We start from the raw sequence: 13,691 nt of genomic DNA, 5'->3' as shown, positions 1-13,691 counted from the left end.
CTGGGGACCTGGTTCTTTGATACTAAGAATAGACTGAGAACTTGCTTAGGATTTAGAAAGCCTTGTTAGAAAAAGCAAAAGGATGAAAAAATATTCCTTGTAATAGCTTGCAATGAATAGTATTAAAATTGTGCTTCAAATTCTGAGGTTAGAAGAGAATCCTTGGGACTTAGCAACACATCATAATTTTTTCTCACCAGATTCGAGAAGTTACGATGGCTCAGTACTTTTCAGGAAAATGCTGGAGCAGCTGAATAATTTAGATGGAGGTGATGAGTTTGCTTATGAAATGTGGGAGCAGGTAACTGGATCTTTGTCTTTTGTGTCGTTTTTCGGTGCCTGCGGGGAAATCCGGAGTCCTAGCCCAACTGTGCCAGAATTTTAGCTAAGGCCTCTGAAGCCGGTGGAGTAACGAAGGTGCCATTGCCTAGTTCAGGGATGCTATCATGAGCGACTGTAGAGAAGTGAAGATCTTACCATCTCTAGACACAAGAGGGCACTCGAAACAGACAGGGTGGGGGACAGTGCGAAAAGGGAGGGAGAAAGGGAGCCAGGGTCAAGCTCTCAGTCAAAGGCCGTATTGAATTTAGGCATCCGGGGGTCTGGTCGCTTTCTCAGCTCCCCCTTCTCCACCGGCACCCCAGTTGCCCCAGGAAAGAGAACTGATCAAATCCTAGGTTCCCTATTCTCATGATTAAATTGAAACCGAGGCTCAGATCTAGGCTTTCAGAGTCAGGATTCCCAAATCTCTTACTTTGGCAAAAATCTGCAGGTCGCTGTTGGTCTGGCAACTTTTCCCATTAACCTCATTTGATGTCGCTTCCCTAGGAATATTTAATTAGAATCTCTTTTTCTGATGCCAGCAGCATTGAACTACTTGTGAACTGAGCTTTAAAGCAGGTATGTTACATTTCTAGTTTCTTCCCTCCAACTCCTCTGCGTCTTTTATTGAGGGTGAATTTTGTATGACTTGTGTTTAACTCCCTAAGCCTTGCTGTATTCGGCACCCCTTGGAGAGGCTCAACACGATGGAGCTGGAGTAGGCAGACCCTCTGAAATGGAATGTAAATTTGGAATGTAATGGGAACCCAAGAAGGAGGTTGGATTTCACAGATGGAGTCTTGGTACAATGTAGGTGAGTTTGGAAGTGATTCAATCTTCATGGGTATTACAATGCTTTATTTAACCTCCACTAGGGACATGTTTAAGAGTGAGAAATCTATTCTTTGGGTTCTTGTGCATTAAGCAGAGACATGAAAGTGCTCGTGACTGTGGATTTTTTTTTAAAGGAATTTAAAAATTTTAAAAGAATGACGGTCTACTACCCAGCGAAGATCACAATGGTTCTACCGGAATAGATGTCCTATCGTATTCAAATGGCCCGACAGTGGCACTCTAATACTGAAATTACCATTTCAAACACGCGAATTAGTAAAGGCTCCCATGCCCTGGGGTCTCCTAAGAAAGGCAAAATCTAGGAAAAACCAAAATTAGGTCTGAACACGTTTTAGCACTCTTTTTGGTTTCTTCTCCGTGACCTGGGCGCATCTGCATTGTGCTTGGGAATGTGTTTGAGCTGCCTTCACGCTGAGAGCGGCAGGAGCTGGTGAGTCAGTGGGGCCAGCGCAGCCACAAAGGAAGACGCACCCCTGATCTGGAAAACCCGTTGTTTTTCTGTTGCAAGAATTATTTGACTCATCTTTAAAGCTGTCACATACACACTGACATTTCTCAGTGGCAGGCCAAACCTCGCTACACAAAATTTGTGCTTCGTCCTTCTGTCTTGTAAAATATAAATTCAGGGCCTCGGATGGAGCAAACAGGGATTGCAGTCCTGAACGTTTATCTTTCTTATTTGAACGAGCAAACTCTTCCTTCCTTCCTGGAATGTGACTTAACATTTAAAATTCCTATTAAATCTCTGGTACATCCAGAAACCTCGGAAAGCTCTCTCCAGAGAAAGCAAACATCCTCCTGCTCTTGGCCAAAGAAACGGATGCTCGCGTGGCCTGTAGGTTCAGCTGCTTGGGGCTGCTCTGTGCAAGAGAACCGCTCAAGCTGGGTTGCCAGAAAAAAACATTCACGTTGAGCTGGAAGTCAGCGTGTGCACTCGAGAGAGGCCAACCGATCTGTAGGACGTGGGGAAGCTGTTGCAAGTAGGGCCCACACTGAGCTGCCCTGAAGTCAAAGATACGGGATTTGGGGTTCTTTGGGGCTTGGGCTCCCCAGCGTCCATTCTCCCTTCCCGAGGAAACCATAGACCTTCCTACAGGCCCCTGTGCTTCTGGGGAACTGGCCACACCCCAGCTCCAAGGCTGGGATCCAGCCAGTATATATTAATTAGTAAACCTTCTTTGCTGCCCCTCCCCCATTTTGCTGATTGGCTGAGTGACAGGCCTACCAGCAATCTGGGCCAACGGTTTTCCTCGCAGACTTCTAGCAAGGACACGTGCTCCATGTGGATGCTATCTGGACAGCGTCTCTTTTCTTCAGGACAGTGCAGGGGTTGGACTTGAACCCTAGGAGCTAAGTAGCTATTTGCCACCCCCCTGAACATGATGTCAGCCTAAGGAGGAAGGATTGCTGAGCTAATGAAGAGAAATGAGCTGGAGTCTGGACCAACCTGGACCCAAGGCATACGTTGTTGCTGGACTTTCCGGTCACTGAACCAATAAATTGTCTTTATTGTTTCAATGAGGCTGAGCTGAGGTCTGTTTCTTGCAACCAAGGCTTCCGAATTACCATCTGGTGTCTAAGATGATTGGGGTGCACACCCATTTATATGTGGGGCAACAGACTGGCCGGGGCCATTGTGAGGCATTGTTTTTTTTCTGAAAAGGTACTTGTCCTAAGAGCAAGAATTCTGGGGAGAGCTCTGAGCCACACTCCCTCCAGTGTCCCCGGAGGTCCTACATTGAAAAACAAAGTGGGCATCAATAAAAAAAAAAAAAAAGCCAGCCAGGTGTCAAATGCAGCATATTTTAATTTGTTTCAAATAAAGCAATATATGTATATATATATATTTTCTTTTTCAGAAAAACACCAGGTGTTAAATTCTACAAAAGCGCATGTGTCTTCAGCAGATCATGGTTGTCTGATCGGTAAGTTTTTTTTTTTTTTTCCCCAACATTAACTCTCTAAAGACAATCAATGGACTGACATCACTGCTACAACACAGGTTGCTACTGAGCCTCTGATCTGTAGCCACATCTTGATTTTCCTAACAAATGAGTAAATACTGCTGGGCTAAAATGCTGTGATGTCTTGATGAGAAAAAGCGTCAACAGATCAAGCAAAGCCATGAAAGTTATGAAAGCAAGCTAGAGCTGATTATTAGAATTAGTAAAAATGATTAAGAGAGGATGACACAACCATACAGGGTCTGGATATTCTGATTGACTCTCTTTCGGCAGCGGATTGGGTCAGCACCTCGGGCAGGGAACCAAAACTGAGTGAAAACTGCTTTTTTTTTTCTTCCTCCTCACTCAGGCCACCAACGTCACCGCTGGGACTGAGAGGACCGTGGCGTCTGTGGAAACTTCTATTCTCGTGGGGCAGAGATTGCACTGTGAAACCCTAGCGACGTTCCCCCGGAACGGCCTGGCCTCCGAGTTGTCTACAGCGTGCTGCCTTCGCCGGGGCTTCTCCGAATGGGCTGGAGCCTCGGGGGTCTTTGTCCCCATGGGGGCTTCTTGGTTTTTGGCGCCGCCTTTGTTTTTGGGACGGAAGCCATTGTGCGGCTGTCTTCTGTGTTCATGGCGGTTGTTGCCCTTCGTCATCAAATCAGCTTCATTTCCACCGCCCTGTGGCTTGGCAGAGCCATTCAGCCTGTTGTTATGGTACTGGGGATTAAATCTTCGTCTTTGGCTAGAAGACCCATTCTGCACAAAAAAAAAAAAGAAAAGAAAAGAAAGAAAGAAAGAAAAAAGAAAAGATAAAACGAAAAGAAAAGAGATGGGTATTGGATGGCAACAAACTCCAGATGACATCAGGGAAACCAAACCTCTAAGCCACAGGTAACCTTTTTCACACCCTAGAGGACAATGACAACATGCAAATGGGGTCGAGCTGATACAATCCTCAAGCTTAAAAGAATAGCAGACCGTCTTGTGAGTGGAACTCCAAAAAAATGACTGATGTTGGAAGAGAGGTTTCAGAAGTCTAAGAGAGACAATGCCAGAACCAACGAAACCCCATAAAATACACTTAAAATATCATGGAATAAAATGTTAACACAGAGGCAGGACAATGGTAATTCTCTACCGTGAAAATTTCTTGGACATTCTAAATGGATTAGGTGTAGGAATTCTCATTAGATATAGAAGCAAAATGTCAAATTCTGCTTAAAATTCAGTTTGTAAGTTTTCTTCTCTAAAGCAGCTTTTCTATTTTTATCTCAAAACAACTATCATAGCTTAGAAACATCATCTTGGGTAAACACAAGGCTGAGGTCTATCTGGTAGATCTTGGCAGGGTGTAGAGGTGATGTGAATTTTCCTACAGGTGATTCGTTCTTCTAATAAACTTTTCAGAGTTCTCAGCCAACATGAGTTCTGTAGCATCATACTGGAAAACTGGCACCCTTCAACAAACCAGCAGTCACGAATGTAAATTGAAGAGGAGAGAGGAAGCAACAGTCAGTGTGTCTGTCCCTGTACAAGGGGAGGATTTCTGAACTCCTCGAGGTCAGTTACAGCCAACATTCACTGAGCGCTTGTAGCGTGGCGGGCCTCACGCAAGGGACCGTCTCGTGTATCCTCACACTGACCCTTTAAGATAGTTGCTGTTACTTGCTTCATTTTACAGATGAGGATAATGAATATAAGAGACCTGCCCAAGGTCTACAGTTAGAAAACGATAGAGACGTTCCCATTTTGCATATGGTCTTCCTGATAAGATCCACAAATAGTTGGTTCCATGAACAGAGACCTTTACTGAAATTCAAACTTCTATTATTAAAATGTGTGATTTTATGGCTTATAAAGATACAAAGTTCTAAATTTGTGCGCGGTGACTGGATGGTATAGGTTTAGGGCAGACCCACCCCTCATCACGTAGGACCCGGGCAGGAGTCCAAAGGCAGGCCCATATAACCGCACGAGTGAATATTGTCTCTTCCCTGCTTTGACTCCTTCCCACGTTGTGAGTGGGCCTTGCACGCATGACTGTGGGCACTCCAGCCTGCTTCAGCTTCGTCCTCACCCCCCACAAGTAATCCTGCTCCGGACCTGGGGCTGTGCACACCGGTGTTGTGTTTGGCTCTCAGGGTGCCATATCCAGGAAAGCGGTCCAAACAGACCCTAAGAGCAGGCTTGGGGCCATTTTGGGACTAGAATTCAGGATCTGGAGTATTTGGAGCACTTTCCAGAAGGGAGAGTACCGATTCTGAGTCCTGGCATCTCCTCGGTCTTGCTCCATAGGGAGGTCCGTGGCTGCGAGAGGGCCAGGAGGGGTTACTCCCAAGTGTGGGGCCTGGCCCAAGGGCCCTTCTTGCCTAGGTATGCAGTGTTCTGGGTTCTCTATAGAAGAATATTTCGGCTTAAATGAGCCATCTCCTGAAATGATTTACTGGAAATGGTAACAGTGAGCTGAAAAAGTATCTGTGTCGCTTGCATTTAATTTGGCTTCTTTTGTTTTTAGAAAAGTGAAAGGGAAACCCGGCCTAAATTTTACACTTACTTTTCGTATGGGGTTTAGTAATGACCAAACAACAAATGCTGTATGACAAGTGAAACAGACCTGATAACGATCTTTAGTCCAGGAATATATGAAATGCTCCTTGTCAAAGTGCTCTTTTCACGTTGGGAAAGACGTCTGGGCCCAGAGAAATGCCTGTCAGTGTCATTTATGAGAAGGCTAAAAACCCTAGACCACAGAATCCAACAGGGCACCTGCTGGAAAACCAGGATTTTGGAATGCTTTAAAGAAGTCTCTTTACTTGAGCTCTCTTTCTTAGAGACCATGAAAGCTGTCTTTATAGCATGCCCAACGTCTGTATCATCAAACCCCATGTCTTGTTCATCCTCTAATGACCAGGGGGAAATCGCTTCTTAGGCATACAGTGGAGGAGCAGGAGGAAAGAAGGAAGACTGACCTTTGGACGCTTATATTTTTAGGAGCCATGGCAGAGAGGATTTACCAATGTCATTTTGAAAGATACTCTCTTTACCGAAAGCTCAAAAGAAGACAGGGAAGTTTGAACGGACTTTGGCCTTGTGCTGAAAAACTACACATAATTGGGAATTCAAGGAACTTAAAAAACAGATGCCAGATTTCCTTTCATCAGTAGTGTCAGTGAGCAGGTACGGAATCTTATTCCCATGTCCTGGGCTTAGAGGGGGGTGTGGGGGTGTGAGGGGGATGTGGGGGGTGTGAGCGGGGGTGTGGGTGTGCAAGGGTGTGGGGGGTGTGGGGGTGTGGGGGTGTGTGGCTTCAAAGGCACAAGAAGGGCTGGCTCCTTCAGGCGTATGCAGGCCACCTCATCAGCCTGGAAAAGGGCCTCTGGAGTGTGCGTGGACCGACCAGGGGAGTTCGGGGAGGCCCCCCGGCGGCCAGAGGCCTCCCCAGCCCGGCAGGTAGTTCCGTCCCGCACCAGGGTCTGCGGGACCCCCGGGGGCAGTACACGCTGGCCTCCCTGCACAGGCTCACCTGCTTATTAGCTGGCACGGCCTGGGGAGAGCTGTCGGCAGCGCTGGGAAGGTTGCTGGCCATTTTGGGGGTTGCGGCTTTACCCTCCGAGGGCTTGTTGTGATTGGTCGATTTTCGGGTAAAGTGACTCTGTTTTCCAGAGGCTGCTGCGTGGGCGTTCAGCAGGGGCAGCAGGGAGCTGCAGGGCGTTCTTGAGGAATAGCTGTTCTTTGGGTGTGTGACTGCAACGAGAAAGCGCCTGGCGTTACCTGCTGCGCCATGACCCCTCCCGCCTCGGGAAGCCCTTAGCAGACGGGAGACACTGGCAGGAGCTTCAAAAAGCATATATACATATATATATATATATATATATATATATATACACCCCCATCTGCCTCTCTGCCTGCTTGTGATCCCTGTCAAATAAATAAATAAATAAATAAAATCTTTAAAATATATATACGTACACACGCGTACATACATGTATATATACACACACACAGGAGTTTCAAAACATGTGTATGTATATATATTTAAGATGTCATCTGAAAGGGCACTGTCCTGTCTGGGAGACCAGCAAAGTTCTGTGACAGTCACTGGACAGTGATGATGGCATCATCATACAAGTTGGGAAACACTTGTCGGCAAGAAGACATATCTGAGCGACTGTAGGGTTATTCCTCAGGCTACGAACCGCAGAAGGAAGAGAGACAGCGGAGTCTCGAAGTACCCTCTCGCGCCTGTGCACAAGGGTGATCTGCCTCTTGGCTTCCCTGTTCCCAAGCCCGGGCCTGCCGTCTGCTTGCTAGGCCAGTGGGGGCTGTGGAGACACAGGAGGACCAGGAGGCATGTGGACACGCAGATGTTCTGCTGGGTGTCAGGAATTTTGTCACCTTGGGTCATGCACGTTCTGTGATGACGGAGCCAGGCCTGCTGGCCCAAACAGGTCCTAAAGCACTGTTCATATCCCACGAGAGCCACATGATCTGGCCTCTTTCCTTGATGCCATTTTCTACAGCTCATCTGCAGGTGGGTCCCGAGTCAAAGCTCAAGTCTGGGCCTCATCATACAGATCCCAGTGGGCTGGGCCGTTGAGTGTTCGTGATCCCCAGCCCCGCCGGTTTTGAATGAGGTGGTTTGGGCTGGGATGATTTCTGTGTGATGATACTGAGTCAGGGCTGGAGGGAACCACTCAAGGATGAAGTTACGACCTCCTTCTCACCGTTCACCAGAATTTGACTGCCATGCTGGGCAATCAGACCTTTGAATCTTAAAACTGTCAACAATTTTTTAAAAGCAACGTTCTGTGCTACCTGTATTAGATTGGACTTCATCATTGGGTTTTTCCAGAGGATCAGCAGTGACAAGGAGGGATCACAGAACATTAGAAATGGGAAGGACAGGGATGCATCTCTAGTCCCCAATGATAGCCCATTGGGGACTGTCCCAACGTGACCAGGGGATTTCAGTGGCTCTTGTGTTCACTAGATACAGTTTCAGGGGGCGAGGGGGTGGTCATTATTTCCTACAGCTCAGGGATGACTCTGGTTCATTAGCTGTGGGTTTCCAGTGTGTTCTCAACAAAGCTGAGCTGGAAGGAGTCCTCCGTTGGATGACTACTGTCTCCAACAGGGGAGGCTGTCTCTCGTGTGGACACTTGCTGTTTGGTACGGGATGGTTCCTTCCACGACATGGCCCTGGAAGTGCTCTGGAGGAAAGGGGGTGAAGCTGCACCAACCATCCCTCCTCAGATGGGGACAGTCACTTGGCCTCAGGGTCTCACTCATCACCAGGCTGAAGTGGAAACTTGCATGGACAGTTGAATGGCCAACTGTGAACCCGCTCATTTGTTTTTCAGATGGCGCAAATATGGGGGTAGAGAATGATAGATGGATAGATTATGACATGAGGGAGGGAACACAGTGAAAAAAAAAAAAAAAAAAGGAAAATAATTGAAAAGAAATGCATTGGAAGGGGGTTTCCCGGATGGCTCAGTTGGTACAGCGTGTGACTCTTGATCTTGGGGTTGAGTTCAAGTCCATGTTGTTTATAAAGATTATTCAAAAATAAAATCTTAAAAAAAAAAGACATTCAGTCAGAAAATCAGATAACTGCCAAAGATACGTGAACAAGAATGCTCACAGTGGTGTTATTTTAACGGTGAAAAAGTTGGTAGCAACTGGTCCACAATTACGGGACTGGTTGTGTCAATTATATTCATATAAATTATGAGTTAAATGTTGACATTGAAAAATCTCAACCGTATGTTGTGAAATGATAAAAATGAATCAATTACTTTGTATTATGTAGTATAGTATAATAAATTATAACATACAGTATCATGAGAGATGTAATATTTGACTTAACACAAATGAAACGTGCATAGAAAGTGTGAGGGATACATAATGGTAATGGCATGTTCTATTTAATACAGTTCTCTAATTTTTAGATTAAGTTTCTTTTTTTTATACTTAGGGGGGAAATGACTTTGAAAACAAAAGTGCAGCCACGTTGTTGCAAATTTCCAGCTGACTCTGAGGTTGTGGGGAATTCACGTCCCTCTCCAGTCCTTCCTTTCCCCCTTGTTCCCATCCTTAACGCCATCTCGCTGTTCATTCCCGTCCCCACCCGCCCCCATGGGTGGGCTGGAGTAGGAGAAAAAAAGATCAGCCAATTTTGTTGCACATTAACTGCTCTAATTAAGCTTAATAGCGAACAAGCCTAAAGCTAATGGTTGAAGTGAAGTCCTTCATTATCTGCAGACTTCCCCCGGCAAGCACACAGAACCGACCAGGGGGAGAGACTCAAGGCACAGCGAGCCGTTCACAGACAACAGCTGGGCCCTTTATGACCAGAGCCGATCGTCGCCAGACTTGTTAGGGAGCCCAGCTCTCAGGGTAACAGGCCTCTGTGGAGCCAGGCTGGTGGAAATCAGAAAGGCAGTTTATCCGGCGGTGCTTAAGAAAAGTTTGCAAAAGATATAGACTAGCTGACCCGTTCTGTTCTGCTTCATAAATCCCGGGGATTTACGGACGGGCAGTGGCATTTGAAGCCTCTAAGTTCAAATCTTGACATTTCTAGTGACTTGTGTCGTGACCTTAGATCATTAAATCTCTTTAGACCTCGCTTTAACCTCCCTGGGGGACCGCACACCTGACATTTCCGATATCAACTCCAAATAGCACCGAGCTTAACTCACACAGAATTATTTAGCAAGTACGCAAAACTCACTTTCTCCGCAGAGCATGATTTGGGCCTTTAGCTGCTCGATGTCGCAGGAGAACCGGGCGGCTCTCCCGAGCTCTTCGTCGTATTTCCGCTCGCTGACGAAGTGCTGGAGGAGACAAGAGCCCCACGGTTACGGGAGTGACCCAGGCACTCAGCGGATTCGGTCGCTTTGCCCTTCAGCGGCCGCTGTCCCTGCGAACCAGGAGGCCGGGCACGCCGGCTCTGCTCCTGGGAGGTTCCGTCAAACCGGGCCTGGTCTGACTTGCCTGGAGAAACATCCATCACCTTCTCCTTTCGGGACTCTGTGAGGGTTTTGTCTTTCTCCTGCCCAGACCCGGAGAAAACTGTGATCCGGCAAAATGTGCATCTGGACTCCCGTGCTTAACTTTCAGCACCCCTCGCCCACCTTCTAGCATGTTCTGTCCCGTTACAGATTTTGGGATCGTAGGATTGCATTCTGGCAGTCTTTCTAATTTGGCCAATGACTTGTCAAGGTGTCACCCACTCTTGAAAGAAGACACGTAATCCTTCCCCATCCTAATAGGGAAGCAGGACACTCGAAAAGGTTTTAGTAACTAGAAAACATTATCTTGAATGGTAGAATTTCAAGTGCTGTTTAAGGAAGTAGGAAAGAGATTACTTTTCAATTCATTTAAAATTAAGATCTGTGTGTAGATGACAGAGAGAGATATACAGAAATAACTATGACTCAGTCCCTCCTGAATTTGCCAGAGAGTTTACCACAAGACAAGGGAAACAGATACCACAATACGAGGTAGAATGTGGTAAGTGCTTGAGGAATACAAAAGAGGAAGAATGATTTCCTCCTAAGGGGCATAGGGGCAGTGTTACGTGAGAGGGAGCATTTGTACTGGAACATTAAAAGAAATATATTGATCACTTACCAGACGTGGACCAAATTCTTAACAGATAATCTCATTTTCATCTGATCGTATTATTATGAAGTCAGTTCTGTTATTATCTCTATTTTATAGAGAGGGAATCAAGGTTCTAGGAATCTGAGAGGAATTTAATTTACCCAAGGTCACAGGAGCTGGACTGTTTCGGTCTAGAGCCTGTGCCATTAACCATTTTATGATGAGTTGCATCTGGGTAGGCAGAAATGAAACTAGGAAAGTAAGCAGATGTCACCAGACCTGGAGCTGGCAACTTCACCTTCCTCCCTTGGGCACAGAGCTTGGAATATATATATATATATATATATATGAAAATAATGGGGTCCAGCTCTGGATTTCATTCTGAGGGGGAGGGTAGGCCATAATGGGGCGGGGGGCAGATCTGCTCTGGACTGTGACTCTGGTCTTAGGGTGGATGACCAGGCTGGAGGGAGACAGTGGAGGCAGAAAGGCTGGGTGGGAAGACATTGCAAGTGACTGGTTGGCAACAACAAAGACCAGACGAGAAGGGAGAGACCATCAGGACTTCTCGGGACCCTCAGAGGAGGTCCTTATCCCCAAGGGGTTCCCTTTCATGCTTAACCGGGGCAGAGGGGACTGAAGTCACTTGCCACTTTCTGCCACCCCAGCAACTTTTATGCCTGGATGAGCAGACGGTCCTACTTAGAAAGCGAGTAGCAATTGTGTCCTCAAAGCCCTCTGGACCCTAGAAGCTGGGCAGATGCTGAGCCCATGTGTATATGTGTGTATGTTCAGGGCACTGGGGAAAAAGAAGAGGATAATGGAAAATGCAGAAACTGTAAGTTCCCGTTTTGTTGTAGACACTTGTTTTTGCCCTTTTGGGAACCTCTCTCCTCCTGATAACTGTATCCCAATGCAGTTTCAAAGATCGCCAGTGTTGGTGGGTCAGTCAAGGCCTCCCTTAGCCCAATGGTGTCTGTGATTCAGGCTGAGGCCAATCAGAATCTCTTTCTTTGGGACGTGAATCGGGTGGGGTGGCACAAAGGCTGATGACATCTGAAGGTCCCCCACTCTAACGGTGCCCTGAAGAGAGTCTGGTCATTGCAGCTGTCTACGTCACCCAGGAGGCTGCCTGGGTTTCTGCCCAAGTGTAGCCTGGAGACCTCCGATCACACTTTGGAGAGCTGCACTCATTTTCTTTCAACTTCCTCTTATTCTCGAGGTTAGCCAGGGTCAGCTTCTATCGCTTGCCACTACAGAGATCCAATAAATACATATCTGTGGGTGGTCTTCTTAATAAAAGGGCAAGTCAGCTAGAAAAGGATACAAGAAAGAAGCCGCTGTGCATTATGTAAGCTTTAGCATCCTTACTGTTCTACCAGGTTCTCACTCGCCGTGTGTTCCCATGTCGGAGTGCTTATATACATACACCTGAATTACACAGGGTGAAAATAATAGCCCCCATTCCAGCTCTAATTCGTGGTTGAATACATTTTATTTGGGTCAGTCTCTACTAAGAAAAGAGCTCGTACTTCTCCTCTGTAATAATATATCCCTGCAAACCATAGTAGACTTAAATACAGTGATTAGTGGGTTCTTTGCCCTTCTGTATTCTCTAGCTCAGCACTGGGAAAGAACATTAAAGCTGGGTGCATTACATCAGATCCTCAGAGAGCCGCACTCTATCGATGCAAAACAAATGTAATGGGGATCAGATCTCTGGCTCCGGGTTCAGGCTGTGATATTTTAGAACTGACCTTAATTTCTGCCCTGAGTTCCGCCAGCTGCATCTCCGCCATCTGACTGGCCAGATCCGTCAGTCTCTTTAGTTCTTCTGCTTTCTTCTGACGAGCAGTCAGGATTTCCACTGCCAAATAAGAAAGAATAATGCGTTAGGGCCAGCGATCTAAACATATTAAATGACCTGTTTCTTGGGATCGGTTCTCCCTCCATGTACTGATCGCTCTGTTGGACCATGACTAGGTTTTCCGAGTTGGTTACTGAGGTGGGTTGGCCCTCGGTGCTCGGGACTGATCACTTCTGTATGTCCTTATCCACCAACTCCTCAATCAAACACGGTTCCTTTGGATTCACTGTACACCCACGGTCTTCTTCGCTTTCCTCACTGCTGTCTGATCTCACCTCCTTAATTTAGTCTTTGCAACTTGTGCATTACTCAGAACCACTATCACCAAAAAAAGACACTTGGTGAAATCCTGTCTGAATGATATCGCAAAGATAGGGAGGCCACTAAGCAAAAACCATTCTCCTGGATGTGCCAGACTATGAAATTCTAACAGCGTCAGACTTTCTGAACTTTATCACTTACTCATTGAGAGCCACTAGCTGTATCATTGGAATGTGACATTTGAAGTTTTATTTTATTAGCTTTAAAAGAGCATTTAAAAGAGCTAAAAAATGCCTCTGCTTTTGATACTGTACAGATCTGTTTCCATTTTTGCAACCAAAGAGAAGTTCTAGACCAGAGTGCCTTGTTTTAGGCGTCCCCCATGGAAAAATGTCCAGGGTGAGTCAAAACCCGCTTGGACTGGATTTGTGTATCCTCTTTAGCATCCGCGCAGAAGACACCAGGGAGTTTTCCGTCCGGTGCCACATTTCACACGTCTGTCGGATGGCCTGAAGGTTCAAGCAGAGGTAGCAGTCCACAGGTGAATTTGTGTGCACGTGTCTGTGTTTCCCAAAAGATTCTACAGCTAGCTCAAAAGCAATGCATACAATCACATAGAGTGAGATTTAAATACGAAATTTCCTCTTCTGAGAAATAGCTTATTCTCTAACTTGAAGTCACAGACGAACTGCCTTCCTTTCTTTTGGACAAGCATTTTGAGTTATGAGAAGAAAGAAGTCCACCCAATGAAGACGCTACACATATTGGAGTTACATTCCTTTCTTGGCTGAACAAAAGTCAACTGCTTTATTAGACCAGATTCACAGCAT

General features: G+C 46.3%; 1 protein-coding gene across 8 annotated transcripts in view; it reads right to left on the bottom strand.

The window, feature by feature from the left end:
• Window positions 1-3,027: 3,027 nt before the first annotated feature.
• SPATS2L (spermatogenesis associated serine rich 2 like) overlaps window positions 3,028-13,691 on the bottom strand; it is a 162,622-nt gene continuing 151,958 nt past the window's right edge. For all 8 annotated transcript variants that reach the window (XM_044241246.1, XM_044241244.1, XM_044241251.1 and 5 more), the window contains 4 exons: window positions 12,491-12,600; window positions 9,859-9,961; window positions 6,649-6,869; window positions 3,028-3,881 (listed from right to left, as the gene is read on the bottom strand). In XM_044241246.1, coding sequence (XP_044097181.1) covers window positions 3,486-3,881; window positions 6,649-6,869; window positions 9,859-9,961; window positions 12,491-12,600 — 830 coding nt within the window. In that variant the 3' untranslated portion in view covers window positions 3,028-3,485. The remainder of the gene's footprint in view (window positions 3,882-6,648; window positions 6,870-9,858; window positions 9,962-12,490; window positions 12,601-13,691) is intronic.

The sequence above is a fragment of the Neovison vison genome, chromosome 3, assembly GCF_020171115.1.
Source record: "Neovison vison isolate M4711 chromosome 3, ASM_NN_V1, whole genome shotgun sequence".
Lineage (NCBI taxonomy): Eukaryota > Metazoa > Chordata > Mammalia > Carnivora > Mustelidae > Neogale > Neogale vison.
Note: the sequence above shows the minus strand (reverse complement) of the source record. Positions and strands in the feature narration are given on the sequence as shown.